The following is a 14256-nucleotide window of genomic DNA, read 5'->3' on the forward strand; positions in this document are numbered from 1 at the left end:
CTCCAACGCCTCTCCACCGTCATCCAGCTGGGTGGAACTGCACTCGCCTGGTTCCATTCTTATCTATCTAATCAATTGATCTATAGTTCCCTGCACATGTTCTATCTCCTTTCTTAAATATATGTATTATGTCGGCTATCCACCAGTCCTCTGGCACCATACCTTTTTTTAATGAATTATTAAATATGTGTAGTAATGCCTCTGCTATCTCTTCCCTAGGTTCTTTTGAAGTTTGTCGATGTAAACCATCCAGACCAAGGTTTTTTTCCTCTTTGGGTTTGATTAGTTTATTTAGTATATCTCCTCTTTTCATTTTAAATGCTTTTATTTAATTACTGATCTCATGATCCAATGTCATACCCATCTGTAGTATCTCCCTGGTAAATACTGAAGCAAAGTAATTATTTAATATCTTTGCCACCTCTCTATCGCTGCCTGTGGCATTATCCTGTCCATTCCTTAGTGGCCCTATTCCCATATTTTATTTATGTGCCTGTAAAATATTTTACTATTTTGTTTTATGTTCCTTTATAATTTAATGTCATAGTTCTTCTTTGCCTTCCTAATTTTTTTTGACTTCTCTCCTAATCTCTTCATATTCTCCCTTATCATGCTCGCCCCTGCTGAACATTTACTTAATATATGCCTCTTTCCTTACCCTCAATTTTTCTCTTATGGCCTTATTCATCCATGGTGTTCCATTGATGCTTTTTTTTTGCAGAATATATTTTTCCTGCACTCTGTTGGACACCATTTTAAATGTTTCCCATTATTGTTCTATGTCATTGTTTGCCAATATTGATGCCCATTTTACTTTCCCAAGTTCTATTCTCAGCCCCTCAAAATCAGCTTTTCTCTAATCTATTACCCTGGTCTTTGTCATACTTATGTCCTTCTCAATTATTATCTTAAAGAGTATTATATTATGGTCACTATTGCCTGGATGTTCCCCTGCTTTAACTTCTCTTATTGCTCTTGTTCATTCCCCCATTCGTAGATCCAATAGTGAATCCTCCCTTTTTGGGCTTTTTACATATTGGGTTGGAAAGGAGTCCTGTACAAATTGTAGAAACTCCATTCCCTTGTCCCCTTTACCTATCTCTTCTGTCCAATTAATATTGGGGTGGTTGAAATTCACCATGATCATTATTCTATGTTTTTTACTCATTTCCCTCGTATGTTTGCATAGTTTGCTAGATTATGTGCAATGTTCATGTCAGCTTTGAGGTCAATCAAAAGCCAATAGTAACCTTGACTAGTTACTGACACCAGGGCTAAAAGGGTTAAATTAAGAGTGATGTTTGCATCAACTAGGCTTGTAATCACTTGAATATAAAATATTAAGCAGTGATCTAATTGAGGTGTTTAAGATAATTGAAGGAGTTCATAGAGTAGAAAGAGAGAAACGATGTCCTCTGGTGGGGAAGTCCAGAACAGGGGACGAGAACCTTAGAATTAGAACTAGGCTGTTCAGGGGTGATATCAGGAAGAACTTCTTCACACAAAGAGTAGTGAAAATCTGGATCTCTCCCCCACAAAAAACTATTCAGGTAGGTCAATTAAAAATTTCTAAATTGAGATTAACAGATTTTTGTTGAGTAAGGGTACTGAGGGATATGGAAACAAGGTAGGTAAATGGTGTTGGATACAGATCAATCATGATCTAATTGAATAGCTCAGGAGGCTGAATGGCCTACACCTGTTCCTGTGTTCCACCATGTGTGCATGTATTTACATTATTTGAAGGAGCTGCTCCTCAGATTTTGGTTAGAGCACGCGGTGTCCACCGGTACGCTCGCGGCCTTCCGCGAGAGGTGGGCGCCGGAGGGACTGGAGTGCATCATCACCCTCGGCAAACAATTTTTAATTTGATTTTATGTTTTAAAGTTTAATTTGTTTTAATTGCCCGTGTTTTTAGTGTCCCCCCTCCCCTTTTATAGGGGGCACTTGGAAAAAAAAATTTGATTTTAGTGCCCAAAAAAAACAACAACAAAAAAATACAAAAAAAAAAACAAAAAAAAAAAGGAAAAGAAGAGGGCAGTTATAAGTGTCTAGAGTGTCCCCCAGATCGGGGGGCACTTGATTTAACTGTTTAATTTGTTCTCCAATCAAAAGAGTTGTGCATGTATTTACATTATTTGAAGGAGCTGCTCTTCAAATTTTGGTTGGAGCACGCAGTGTCCACCGGTACGCTCGTGGCCTTCCACGAGAGGTGGGCGCCGGTGGGACTGGAGTACATCATCACCCTCAGCAACCAAATTCTAATTTGATTAAAGGTTTTCATTAAAGTTTTAAATTGTTAATTTGTGGGTTCTAGTGCCCTTGTCAAAATGGGGCATTTGATTTAAGTATCAACAAAATAGTTGTAGAATGGCGTACCACCTTGCGGTCCGGAGGAGGCGGGGGTCCCCAATGGAGGGCTCTCTAAGTGGGAATCCTCCCTTTATCTATTGGGAATTTGGCCTGGAGGGTGGTGCACGAGGCAATCCCATGTAATAGGTTTTTAAGTCGGTTCATGGACTCCCAGGCCACCTGCAATTTCTGCGGTCTGGAAGAGTCCGTGTTCCATGTTTATGTTGAATGTGCGAGGTTGCCGCCCCTGTTCCAATATTGGAAGGGGCTGCTCCTCAAATTCTGGTTGCACTTCAGTCCCATGCTCCTGATCTTTGGGCATCCTGTGCAGAGGGGAGTGGGCAGGTTGGAAGGCCTCCTCGTGGGACTGCTCCTTGGCATGGCGAAGGTGGCATTAACAAGTCCAGGCAGCGGGCGGTCGAGGGGGTCATTCAGCCCGACTGCCTGCCTCTCTTCCGTGGTTACGTTCGCGCCAGGGTGTCCCTGGAGATGGAGCACATGGTGTCCACTGGTAACCAAATTCGAATGTTATTTAAGGTTTTTCGTTAAAGTTTTACATTGTTAATTTGTTGGTTCCAGTGCCCTTACAAAAAGGTGGCATTTGACTTACATTTCAGCTAAAAATAGTTGTGGAGCTATTATTTGGAAATTTGTGGGTTCGAGTGTCCTTGCCAAAAGGGGGCTCTTGATTTAAAGTTCTACTTAAAATAGTTGTGCGTGTATTTGCATTATTTGAAGGGCTGCTCCTCAAATCTGATTGCACTTCAGTCTCACACTCCTGATCTTTGGGCATCCTGTGGGGAGGGGAGCGGGCAGGTCGGAAGGCCTCCTCGTAGGACTGCTCCTGGGCATGGCCAAGGTGACCATTAACCGGTCCAGGCTGCGGGCAACTGAGGTGGTTGTTCAGCCCGACTGCCTGCCTCTGTTCCGTGGTTAAGTTCGCGCCAGGGTGTCCCTGGAGATGGAGCACGCGGTGTCCACTGGTACACTCGCGGCCTTCCAGTAGAGGTGGGCGCCGGAGGGACTGGAGTGCATCATCACCCCCGGAACCAAATTTTAAATTGACCATAGATTTTTCGAAAGTTTAATTTGTCGGTTCTAGTGCGTTATTAAGGGGGGCACTTGATTTAAAGTTTACATTAAAATAGTTGTGCACGTATTTGCATATTCAAACTATAGTGCGGTTGAAGTTAACTGGATCCACCTTTAATGCCTTTATTGCTGTTTTTGTGAATACAGTAAGAAATTCTTGCCACAATATTAAAACCATGTTGAAAACTGAGGGCCATTGTCCAAACTGACTGCATTTGTCATTGCATGTAGCAGTCAGGATCCTAATGTTGGTAGATTATTGACAAGTTACCGATAGCGAAAAAGTGTCTCACTTTATGTGTAAGGAAATGTAAATCCCAAAGATTGGAAAACAACAGGCTCGACTCTAAGACAAACTTACCTTTGGCTCTGAACTGATGGTACTATACGTCCACGTATTGGAGTATTCTGTAGCATGAGATGACCAGACGAACTGATTCTTCCCTATGTAACAGAGAACATATTAATACATTCACAATAGGTTCTGGTCAGAGAATGATTTCATTAAAAATGAATTGAAACAAATGTGCAGTCCACACCGTAACATTCAGTGCAGAACACTATTTCACCCAGAATAGCCTGTAGCTATGTTCTAACCTGCAGCACTTTCCCTCACATTATGTGATGTACTGACTGACTACAGCATGGCTCTGAATTTCCAGAGTTCTCCCACTGTAGCATTGGTGGAAATCCTGGAGAAGTAGCATAAATGGACGATCTTAGTAGTTTACACTGTTTCTCAAGGGGTCCCACTGATCTCCCACTGGAGAAACGCCATGAAAGTTCTAAGCACACATCATGCGTCTCTTGGGCTGCTTTATCACTCAAAGATAGGAACATTGGGCCCAACATTGCCCAAGCTGTTTTTTTGGCCCACTGACCTGAAGCGCGCCAACTTTGCGCGCTGGAAAGGATGCCAGAAAAAAGGGGCCCCATCCTGGCTGCTCTTCGGAGTCCCCGGAGTCGTGGCGTGGCGTGCAGTCTATGGGGGGGGGGGAGGGAAAGGGGGCGGAGCAACAGGCCAGTGCAGAAAGCACTGTCGGCACATGCGCGCATGCTCAGTGAGGGCTGCACGCATGCTCCTGCCCTCCCAGCGCGTTCTGTGGGCTGTGAGCAGGACCCGATGCTCTCAGCCCCTATCCCCAGCCGAAGGGACACCCGATCTCGCTGCACCCTATCCCCGGCCGAGTGGCCTCCCGCACCGGCCAGCCGGCCCACTGAGTTCCTGGACAAGGTAGGACTTCGGTTCTATTTTTTATTTAGTGGCTGTGCTTGAGACTTTTGATTGGGGGGGAGGAGGAGGAGAGATTTTGGAGGGGGAGGGAAAGAGTGTATTGGGGGAGGGGAGAAAGAGTGTTTTGGGGTTGGCAGTGGGGGGGGCGGGGAGAGAAAAAATGTTTTGTATACCAGCATCTCTCTCTCCCTCTCTGGCTACCACCCCCTCCGCCCTCCCCCACCACCGCCCCCCCATCCCCCACCGCCCCACCTGCTAGCAGCTCGCATTTCTCCGATTGGATTTACTACATTTTTATTAGTATTTTAATTGTTTGAGCTTTTCCTTGCAATGTTTGGTGCTTGGTTATTGAGGTCCTCTCCAGTTCCCTTCCCTCCCCTATCCATAGTCTAATGTCTGCCAAATGTGCGCTGCTTTTTCTTCACTGCCCACAGGTTTTTCAGAGCTAGCCACATACACTGACCTAAGTCGATTTGGAGTAGGTTTTTGCTGGTTAAAGTGGCATATATGGCCGAAACTGGCGTAAGTGTCTGGGAACGACCCCTTTTGAAAAAAAAACTGACCTAAAAAAAAATCGTATCTAACTGACATATTCTGGAGCAATTTTTGGGGGGAAAATAGCATTTTTTAAACTTACGCCAGAAAAAACAACTTACTCCAAAAAAATTGATGCAAGTCATGGCCAAAATTGGGCCCATAGAAACAGGAGTAGGCCATTTAGCCCCTCGAGCCTGTTCCACCATTCAATGAAATCATGGCTGATCTGTGACATAACTTCATATACCTGCCTTTGCCTCATATCTCTTAATATCCCTGGTTAACAGATGTCTATCAATCTCAGATTTAAAATTAACAATTGACCCAGTATCCACTGCCGTTTGCAGAAGAGTTCCAAACTTCAACCACCCTTTGCCTGTAGAAGTATTTCCTAACTTTACTCCTGACTGGCCTAGCTTTAATTTTTGGCAATGTCCCCTTGTCCTAGATTCCCCAACCAGCGGATATAGTTTCTCTCTATCTATGCTATCAGTTCCCCTAATATCTTGAAAACTTTGATCAAATAACTCCTTAATCATGTAAATTCTAGGGAATACAGTTTGTGTAATCCTTGTAGTTTAACCCTTGCAGTTCAGATATCATTCTAGTAAACCTGTGCTGCATTTCCCCAAGGCCAATATATTCTTCCTAAAGTGTGGTGCCCAGAATTGAACACAGTACTCCAGGTGTGCCCTAACCAAGGCTTTGTAAAGCTGTACTATGACTTCTAACCCCTTCAATTCTAGTCCTCTATATATAAAGGCCAGCATTCCATTAATCTTTTCGATTATTTTTTGTACCTGTCCATAACATTTTAAGGATCTATGTACCTGGATCCCTAAGTCTCTCTGGATCTCCACTGTTTCTAGCTTTTCACGTTTAAAAAGTACTCTGATCTATCCTTTTTAGATCCAAAGTGGATGACCACTTGCCTATACTGTACTGAAATCTATTTGCCAAAGTTTTGCCCATTCACTTAATCTAGTAACATCTCTTAGTAATTTTATTCTTCTATCTACACTGCTTACAATGCTGCTTATCTTTGTGCTATTGGCAAACTTGGATATACGGCTCTGTATCCCGTCATCCAAGTTATTAATAAATACAATGAATAGTTGAGGCCCCAACACAGATCCCTTTTTGTAGCTCTTACTATCTTTATTGTAAACGTTTGCTGTTCTTCGTATCTCTCCCAGGATCTGTGCTGTTTTTGCATTCTTGTATGCTTTTTCTTTTAGTTTTTATGTTGTTTCTTACCTCCTTAGTCATCCATCTCTGTTTTTTTTGGCATGTAAAGCTCTTTTCCCTTAGGGGTATAAACTGGTTCAACATCACATTAATTTTTTTTTGCATACCCCCATTGATCTTCTGTCATTTTATCCAGTAACAGATTTGCCCAGTTTACTGTGGACAGTCTCTGTCTCATCCCATTGAAGTCAGCCTTACCTAAATCTAAAATCTTAGTTGTTGTTCCGCATTTCTCCCTTTCAAACATAACGTTGAACTCAATCATATTATGATCGCTATTAAATAAATGTTCATGCACCATTGGGCTGTTAACTAAATCTAGCTCATTATTAAATCTAATATGGCCAGCCCCCTTGTTATTTTGGGAAAGAATTGCACTTAAGCCTCAAAGTATTATTTGTTTATGACATACAGCATCAAGTAACAGAATCTTCAGCTACTGCCAGAGGAACTCCAGATATAAGAGTGTGTTTAAGAACAAACTATATGTTTAGTACATGTCAGAGCAGAATAACACTTCACTATCTCTCTCTCTCTTCTCTCTTTAGAGAACAGTCCAGGTCTTCCCCATCCCTCATCCCCAGCATGAGAGGAGCCACAACTGCACATTCTCATAGTTCAGTACCTCAGGAACATTACACAGCACAAGCACACTAAAAGGACAGTTTTGGAGTAGTTGGAATATTTCCATGATATTCCAACAGCATATCTGGGAACAGTTCTGAGGGCCAAATTGACCTGTCAGTTAAGCTGACATGGAAACTCATGAAACAAATTGATTGTACAGTAGTATGTAATAAAATGTAGCTTCCAGGACCTTTGTGAATTGTAACCAAACTATGCATCCCACTGAAAGGGATAGGCTGGAAAGCATTTACTGTCTATTGATCACATAAATGACAATAACAGAGATGGAAACATCCTGTTACTCTAAACACACTCTACAGTCACATCAGGGTCAGCAAATCACACAACCTCAGAGGTACAACTATACAAAGGGTACATGATAATGAGGGAACAGAAATATAGGACACCTCCCCCCACTCCCCCCCACCTGCTGTACTTTACTATTTGACCATGAACAATGCAAGATTTCTATTCCAAAAAACATATGTATCTTAGAATTCAAAACTGGCTTTCACTGATATAGATCGCAATGCAAACAGATGATGAGTTGAGAAATCATACATTCTAGTTGAAGATTTTGGTGCTCACCTGGGGATTTGCTGCCATAACTGTGTAGTTTCCGTCATCATCATTAGTGGTTGATTCAATGTACAACGAACACACACCATCACCTTCTCGCTTCATCTTAAAATGTTCATTCTTCTTGGAAATCTGATTACCATCTTTAAACCAGTATACCTCAGGTTATAAAGTATGAGAACTAGTTATTGTAACTGGTTGTGAATGGCTTTTTTGCAGAAAGTGTATATACACATAATATAAATGATGAAATATTTAGACAATAATGACTAACTGCAGCAAGCATTGTGGGAGCTGGATCCCACAATAATGATGATAACATTAAATATCACAGATAATGAACAGCTTACTTTTGGCACTGGTATCCCCACAAGTTTGCAGCTGATTGTTACTGGTGATCCTTCAACCACTCGGAAATGTTTGAGTTTCTTGTCAAAGATTGGTGCGATGCACTTCCCTGTAGGAATATCCTCATGTTCTATTTCGTCATCAGATTCATCCACAGGAGTTCTCTCCAAGCGAAATTCAATTTCATTCATAAGCCTTTGTTCAAAGCTGGACACCTTGTATTCCTAGAAACAGAGATTTCCTGTATACATTAACACCCTGAAACACTTATTATATGGATGCAAGTGAGGTATAAGGCAGAATTTTGGGATGAAGAACTGCAGTAAAATCCAGGCTGTTGGGAGAAAAGCAATAGGATTCGTGGTTAAGGCGCCAGAGCAAGAAAGATTGCATGCTAAGTGCTGAGGAGGCCGACACAGTAACAAACTGACCCCAATTTTAAAGGTACAAAGTAGAACTATGTGCAACGGAGAACCTAGAACAGCTGGTAGAGCAGAAACAGAAACTATATGCCAGGGCAGACATGGCAACTCCAGATAGGTATACACTGGTTACACAATAAATCTACTTATTGCCAGTGTATTCTTAATTCATGAAAACAATCTGTCAGTTATTTATATATTTAAGATAACTGAACATGTACCTTACAGCTTTTGCATAAATTTGTTACATATAAAAAATGAAATAAAATATTGGCATTAACTGACAAACTGAAATATAAGTTCAGATTTGCCAAGGATCTCGGTTGGCTGCTGTATCTTCTCTTTACTTTACAAATAAAAGGAAGCAAATGAAAAAGCAACTAAGAGACTAACAATGAACAACAAACAGCCAAACTCGCATTAAGCTGCAAATATTGAAAGCTTAAAGCATGCCATGCATATTCTATTATCTCTGTTCAGATGTTTGCAAAGAAGCACAGAATGTTGGCTGGAACTGCCTGACTGTGTTATTCATTGCAAAACCATAAAGTTAGATTTCAAATCATATGTCTGAGTTTCAAAAAAGTTCATACATGTAGACAACTTGGTCGAAATGAGTTATAAAGTAGAGTTTGAACATAAGAACATAAGAACATAAGAAATAGGAGCAGGAGTAGGCCATACGGCCCCTCGAGCCTGCTCTACCATTTAATACGATCATGGCTGATCTGATCATGGACTGAGGTCCACTTCCCTGCCCGCTCCCCATAACCCCTTATTCCCTTGTCGGTTAAGAAACTGTCTATCTCTGTCTTAAGTTTATTCAATGACCCAGCTTCCACAGCTCTTTGAGGCAGCGAATTCCACAGATTTACAACCCTCTGAGAGAAGAAATTCCTCCTCCTCTCTGTTTTAAATGGGCGGCCCCTTATTCTAAGATCATGCCCCCTAGTTCAAGTCTCCCCTATCAGTGGAAACATCCTCTCTGCATCCACCTTGTTAAGCCCCCCATAATCTTATACATTTCGATAAAATCACCTCTCATTCTTCTGAATTCCAATGAGTAGAGGCCCAACCTACTCAACCTTTCCTCCGAAGTCAACCCTCTCATCTCCGGAATCAACCTAAGTCAATCAAAGCAAGTATATCCTTTCTTAAATACTGTACGCAGTATTCCAGGTATGGCCTCACCAATACATTGTATAATTGTAGCAAGACTTCCCTGTTTTTATACTCCATCCGCTTTGCAATAAAGGCCAAAATTTCATTGGCCTTCCTGATCACTTGCTGTACCTGCATACTAACCCTTTGTGTTTCATGCACCAGGATCCCCAGATCCCGCTGTACTGCAGCATTTTGCAATTTTTCTCCATTTAAATAATAACTTGCATAACCTCATACTTTCCAACATTATACTCCATCTGCCAAATTTTTGCCCACTCACTTAGCCTGTCTATGTCCTTTTGCAGTTTTTTGTGTCCTCCTCACACATTGCTTTGTATCATCAGCAAACATGGCTACGTTACACTCGGTCCCTTCTTCCAAGTCATTAATATCGATTGTAAATAGTTGGGGTCCCAGCACTGATCCCTGCAGCACCCCACTAGTTACTGATTGCCAACCCAAGAATGAACCATTTATCCTGACTCTCTGTTTTCTGTTAGTTAGCCAATCCTCTATCCATGCTAATATATTACCCCCAACCTCGTGAACTTTTATCTTGTGCAGTAACCTTTTATGTGGCATCTTGTCAAATGCCTTCTGGAAGTCCAAATACACCACATTCACTGGTTTCCCTTTATCCACCCTGTTCATTACATCCTCAAAGAATTCCAGCAAATTTGTCAAACATGACTTCCCCTTCATAAATCCATGCTGACTCTGCCTGACTGAATTATGTTTTTCCAAATGTCCTGTTACTGCTTCTTTAATAATGGACTCCAACATTTTCCCAACCACAGATGTTAGGCTAACTGGTCTATACTTTCCTGCTTTTTGTCTGCCTCCTTTTTTAAATAGAGGCGTTACATTTGCAGTTTTCCAATCTGCTGGGATCTCCCCAGAATCCAGGGAATTTTGGTAAATTACAACCAATGCATCCACAATCCCTGCCACTACTTCTCTTAAGACCATAGGATGCAAGCCATCAGGTCCAGGGGATTTATCCGCCTTTAGTCCCATTATCTTACAGAGTACCACCTCCTTAGTGACTGTGATTGTGTTAAGTTCCTCCCACCCTATAGCCCCTTGACTATCCACTGTTGGGATATTTTTCATGTCCTCTACAGTAAAGACTGATACAAAATATTTGTTCACAGTTTCTGCTATCTCCATGTTCCCCATTACTAATTCCCTGGTCTCATCCTCTGAGTGACCAACATTTACTTTAGCCACTCTTTTCCTTTTTATATACCTATAGAAACTCTTGCTATCTGTTTTTATATTTTGTGCTGGTTTACTTTCATAAGGCTCTATCTTTGTTTTCTTAATCATGTTTTTAGTCATTCTTTGCTGGCTTTTAAAAGCTTCCCAATCTTCTGTCCTCCCACTAGTTTTGGCCACTTTATATGCCCTTGTTTTTAATTGGATACCATCCTTTATTTCTTTAGTTAGCCATGGATGGCTATCTTTTCTTTTACACCCTTTCCTCCTCACTGGAATATATTTTTTTTGAGAGTTGTGAAATAGCTCCTTAAATGTACACCACTGTTCATCAACCAATCTACACTTTAATCTATTTTCCTAGTCCACTTTTAGCCAATTCTGCCCTCATACCTTCATAGGCTCCTTTATTTAAGCTCAGTACGCTGGTTAGAAATCCAACTTTCTCACCCTCCATCTGAATTTGAAATTCAACCAGGAATTTCATGGTTGATTACCTTGATCACTCATTCCAAGGGGATCCTTTACTAGGAGATTGTTTATTAATCCTGTCTCATTACTAAGATAGCCTGCCCCCTGATTGGTTCCGTTACATACTGCTCAAGGAACCCGTCGCTTATGCACTCTATGAACTCTTCCTCAAGGCTACACTGACCAATTTGATTTGTCCAATCAATATGGAGGTTAAAATCACCCATGTTTATTGCTGTTCCCTTTTTACAAGCCCCCACTATTTCTTGGTTTATACTCCAACCAATAGAGTTGCTACTGTTAGGGGGCCTATAGACTACGCCCACCAGTGACTTTTTCCCCTTATTTTTCCTTATTTGCACCCAAACTGTTTCAACATCCTGATCATTTGAGCCAATGTCATTTCTCACTATTGCAGTGATTCCATCCTTTATCAACAGAGCTATCCCACCAAATAGTCACCAAGAAATCCAATAGGGAATTCAGAAGAAACTTCTTTACCCAGAGAGTGGTGAGAATGTGGAACTCGCTACCACAGGGAATGGTTGAAGTGAATAGTATAGATGCATTTAAGAGGCGGTTAAATAAGTATACGAGGGAGAAGTGAATATAGGGTTATGCTAATAGAGTTGGATGAGGAAAGACAGTAGGAGACTCGAGTGGAGCATAAATATCGGCATGGACTGGTTGCGCCAAATGGCCTGTTTCTATGCCGTATATCCTACGTAATTCTATGTAAAACATGATTTGCCCTTAACAAAGCCATGCTGGTTCTCCTTTATTAGTCCAAACTTGTTCAAGTGGCTGTTAATTTTCTCCCAGATTATTGTTTCTAAAACTTTCACCACCACTGGCATTAAACTGACTGTCTTGTAATTGCCAGGTTTATCCCTCTCCACTTTTTTGAAAAAGGGCGTAACATTTTGCAATCTTCTAGTCCTTTGGCACCACACCGTATCTAAGGAGGATTGGAATATTATGGCCAGCAGCTCCGTAATTTCTACCCTCATTTCCTTCAACCACCTCAACAATCTTGTCTGCGAAAGGCAGCAACACAAGAACCATTATGTTGAAAGATAAAAACTTACCTGCATGTTGTGATAGTGTTTTAATAATGCTTTTGCTTAACTGTTATATGATAAAAGTAACCAAAATGCGTATAAGCTTAGCTAACTATTTTTTAGCAAAGCATGATGGTAATCTGAGTCAATATTTTTAAGTGTGGAAACAGTTTGTTAGAGCTAGGCTCTCAAGGCCAGAATATTAATTAGACACGAAATAAAACTAAAGTCTACAACACATTTCTTATCGTGAAAGTTACAAACCAAAACTAAATAATACGAGATTGTCTGTGTAAAAGTTCTCAGAGAAAAAATGGTTCCTTCTGCAAAAGGGAGGATAGCAAGATAACGCTAAACTGTGCTATAGAAGGTCAAAGACGGCAGTCTTAGAATGAGATGTATTGTAAGGCTTAACACAGCTGCAGGCTCTCAGAGCATTTGAAGGGGAGGAAAAAGATATGAGAAGCAGCTATTGAATCCCAAAGGCAGCGAGAACACAGAGGAAGACTGGAGGAGAATTACATTCAACAGAACACAGCAAGAGACAGCGCCACAATCACTCAGTGGGCTTCCGTTGAGATCTCAAGGAACAGACTGTCTACCACCTTGTTAAGTATTATTTCTTTGTACTGGAAGTAAACCATTTAATAAAATCTTATGCTTATTTACAATATACCTGTACCCAGCATGTTTTTTTTTGTGGTCACAGACTTAAGTCTCTTCTGACAGTTCTTATAGATCTTATAATGTTCCATGGAATATTTGAGTATCTCAAACTTTGCTTGTTCCTTTCTCTACATCTGTTTCTTTTTCTTTCTTTTCCAACAATTCTAAAGGGTTTATTTGTCTTTCAGTTACCAGTTCTGACAAGTTTTACTTCAATGGCAAGCTGCTTACAGATCTGCTGTGCATTTCCAGAATTTTTTCTATCTCCAAAATTCTAATCCTGTTCCCGGACAGATATTTGTCCAGCTTAATTTTTGAAGGGTTTAATAAACGTTGGGGCAGAATTTGCAGTCAGTATGATGGTGCACTCTCATAATACAGCGTCATACCGCCTTTGAAATTGACCGCACGTCCACATGCGCATGCGCTAAATCCCAAACTTGCGATCTGTCAAGTTCCGACTCGACAGATCATCCGCTGTGACTGTCAAATCCTCATTTCTGGCAAGAGGTTGGGCTAATTGTCCACCAACTGTGCAGCTATTACACTGGAAAATGTTAAGACTGGTGCAAACAGGCATAGGAACCTGTTAGCACAGCATAAGGGGAGGGGGGATGAGAAAAATATACGATAATTAAAAACAAACACATTGAAGTACCGTGTATCAACCTTCCAGGCAGCTGTAAAGGCTCGGTTTGAGAGATGAGCTGTTTTAATCTTTTTTTAAATTTTGCAGAGTCTACCAGTAAATAAAGTATACCTTGTGCTTTTGCACTTGGCAAATAAATATTCACACCGTTTAATTTAACATTTGATTGATCAGAGATTTCTATTTCCTGATTGGCTAGTGAAAGGAGCACCGCCCCATGTGATCCCAAGTTCGCTTACGCACATCAGTGGACCACTATGCTACTCACAACTGAGCAGCATTTAAGAGCAAGTATTCGTTTGGGGCCTCGCACCAGGTAAGTGCGGATTTTATTCGGAGGTTGGCAGCATACTCCGTAGCTATGCCATCAACCACAATTTCAGAGCTAATGTATCCTTTATCTGTCCCACATGTAAGCTATTCTTGAAACCAAGCCAGCTCATCTCAAAATCTAATCTGAAATCTTGCTTGTGTTCGTCAAGTTTAAACTGTGTCCTCAAGTTCCCCAAGCGACTTCATAAAGAAGGAAAATGATAAATAGAGCATAAGTGGGAGAATAGGAGTGCTGCACAAAGCTATGATTAAATA

The 14256-nt window shown here is 41.1% G+C and overlaps 1 protein-coding gene across 11 annotated transcripts in view; it reads right to left on the reverse strand.

Moving 5' to 3' along the window:
* LOC139260132 (myopalladin-like) overlaps positions 1 to 14256 on the reverse strand; it is a 635514-nt gene that overhangs the window by 68494 nt on the left and 552764 nt on the right. For all 11 annotated transcript variants that reach the window (XM_070876326.1, XM_070876331.1, XM_070876327.1 and 8 more), the window contains 3 exons: positions 8020 to 8241; positions 7679 to 7828; positions 3806 to 3888 (listed from right to left, as the gene is read on the reverse strand). In XM_070876326.1, the coding sequence (XP_070732427.1) occupies positions 3806 to 3888; positions 7679 to 7828; positions 8020 to 8241 (455 nt within the window). The remainder of the gene's footprint in view (positions 1 to 3805; positions 3889 to 7678; positions 7829 to 8019; positions 8242 to 14256) is intronic.

The sequence above is a fragment of the Pristiophorus japonicus genome, chromosome 3 (assembly GCF_044704955.1).
Source record: "Pristiophorus japonicus isolate sPriJap1 chromosome 3, sPriJap1.hap1, whole genome shotgun sequence".
NCBI lineage: Eukaryota > Metazoa > Chordata > Chondrichthyes > Pristiophoridae > Pristiophorus > Pristiophorus japonicus.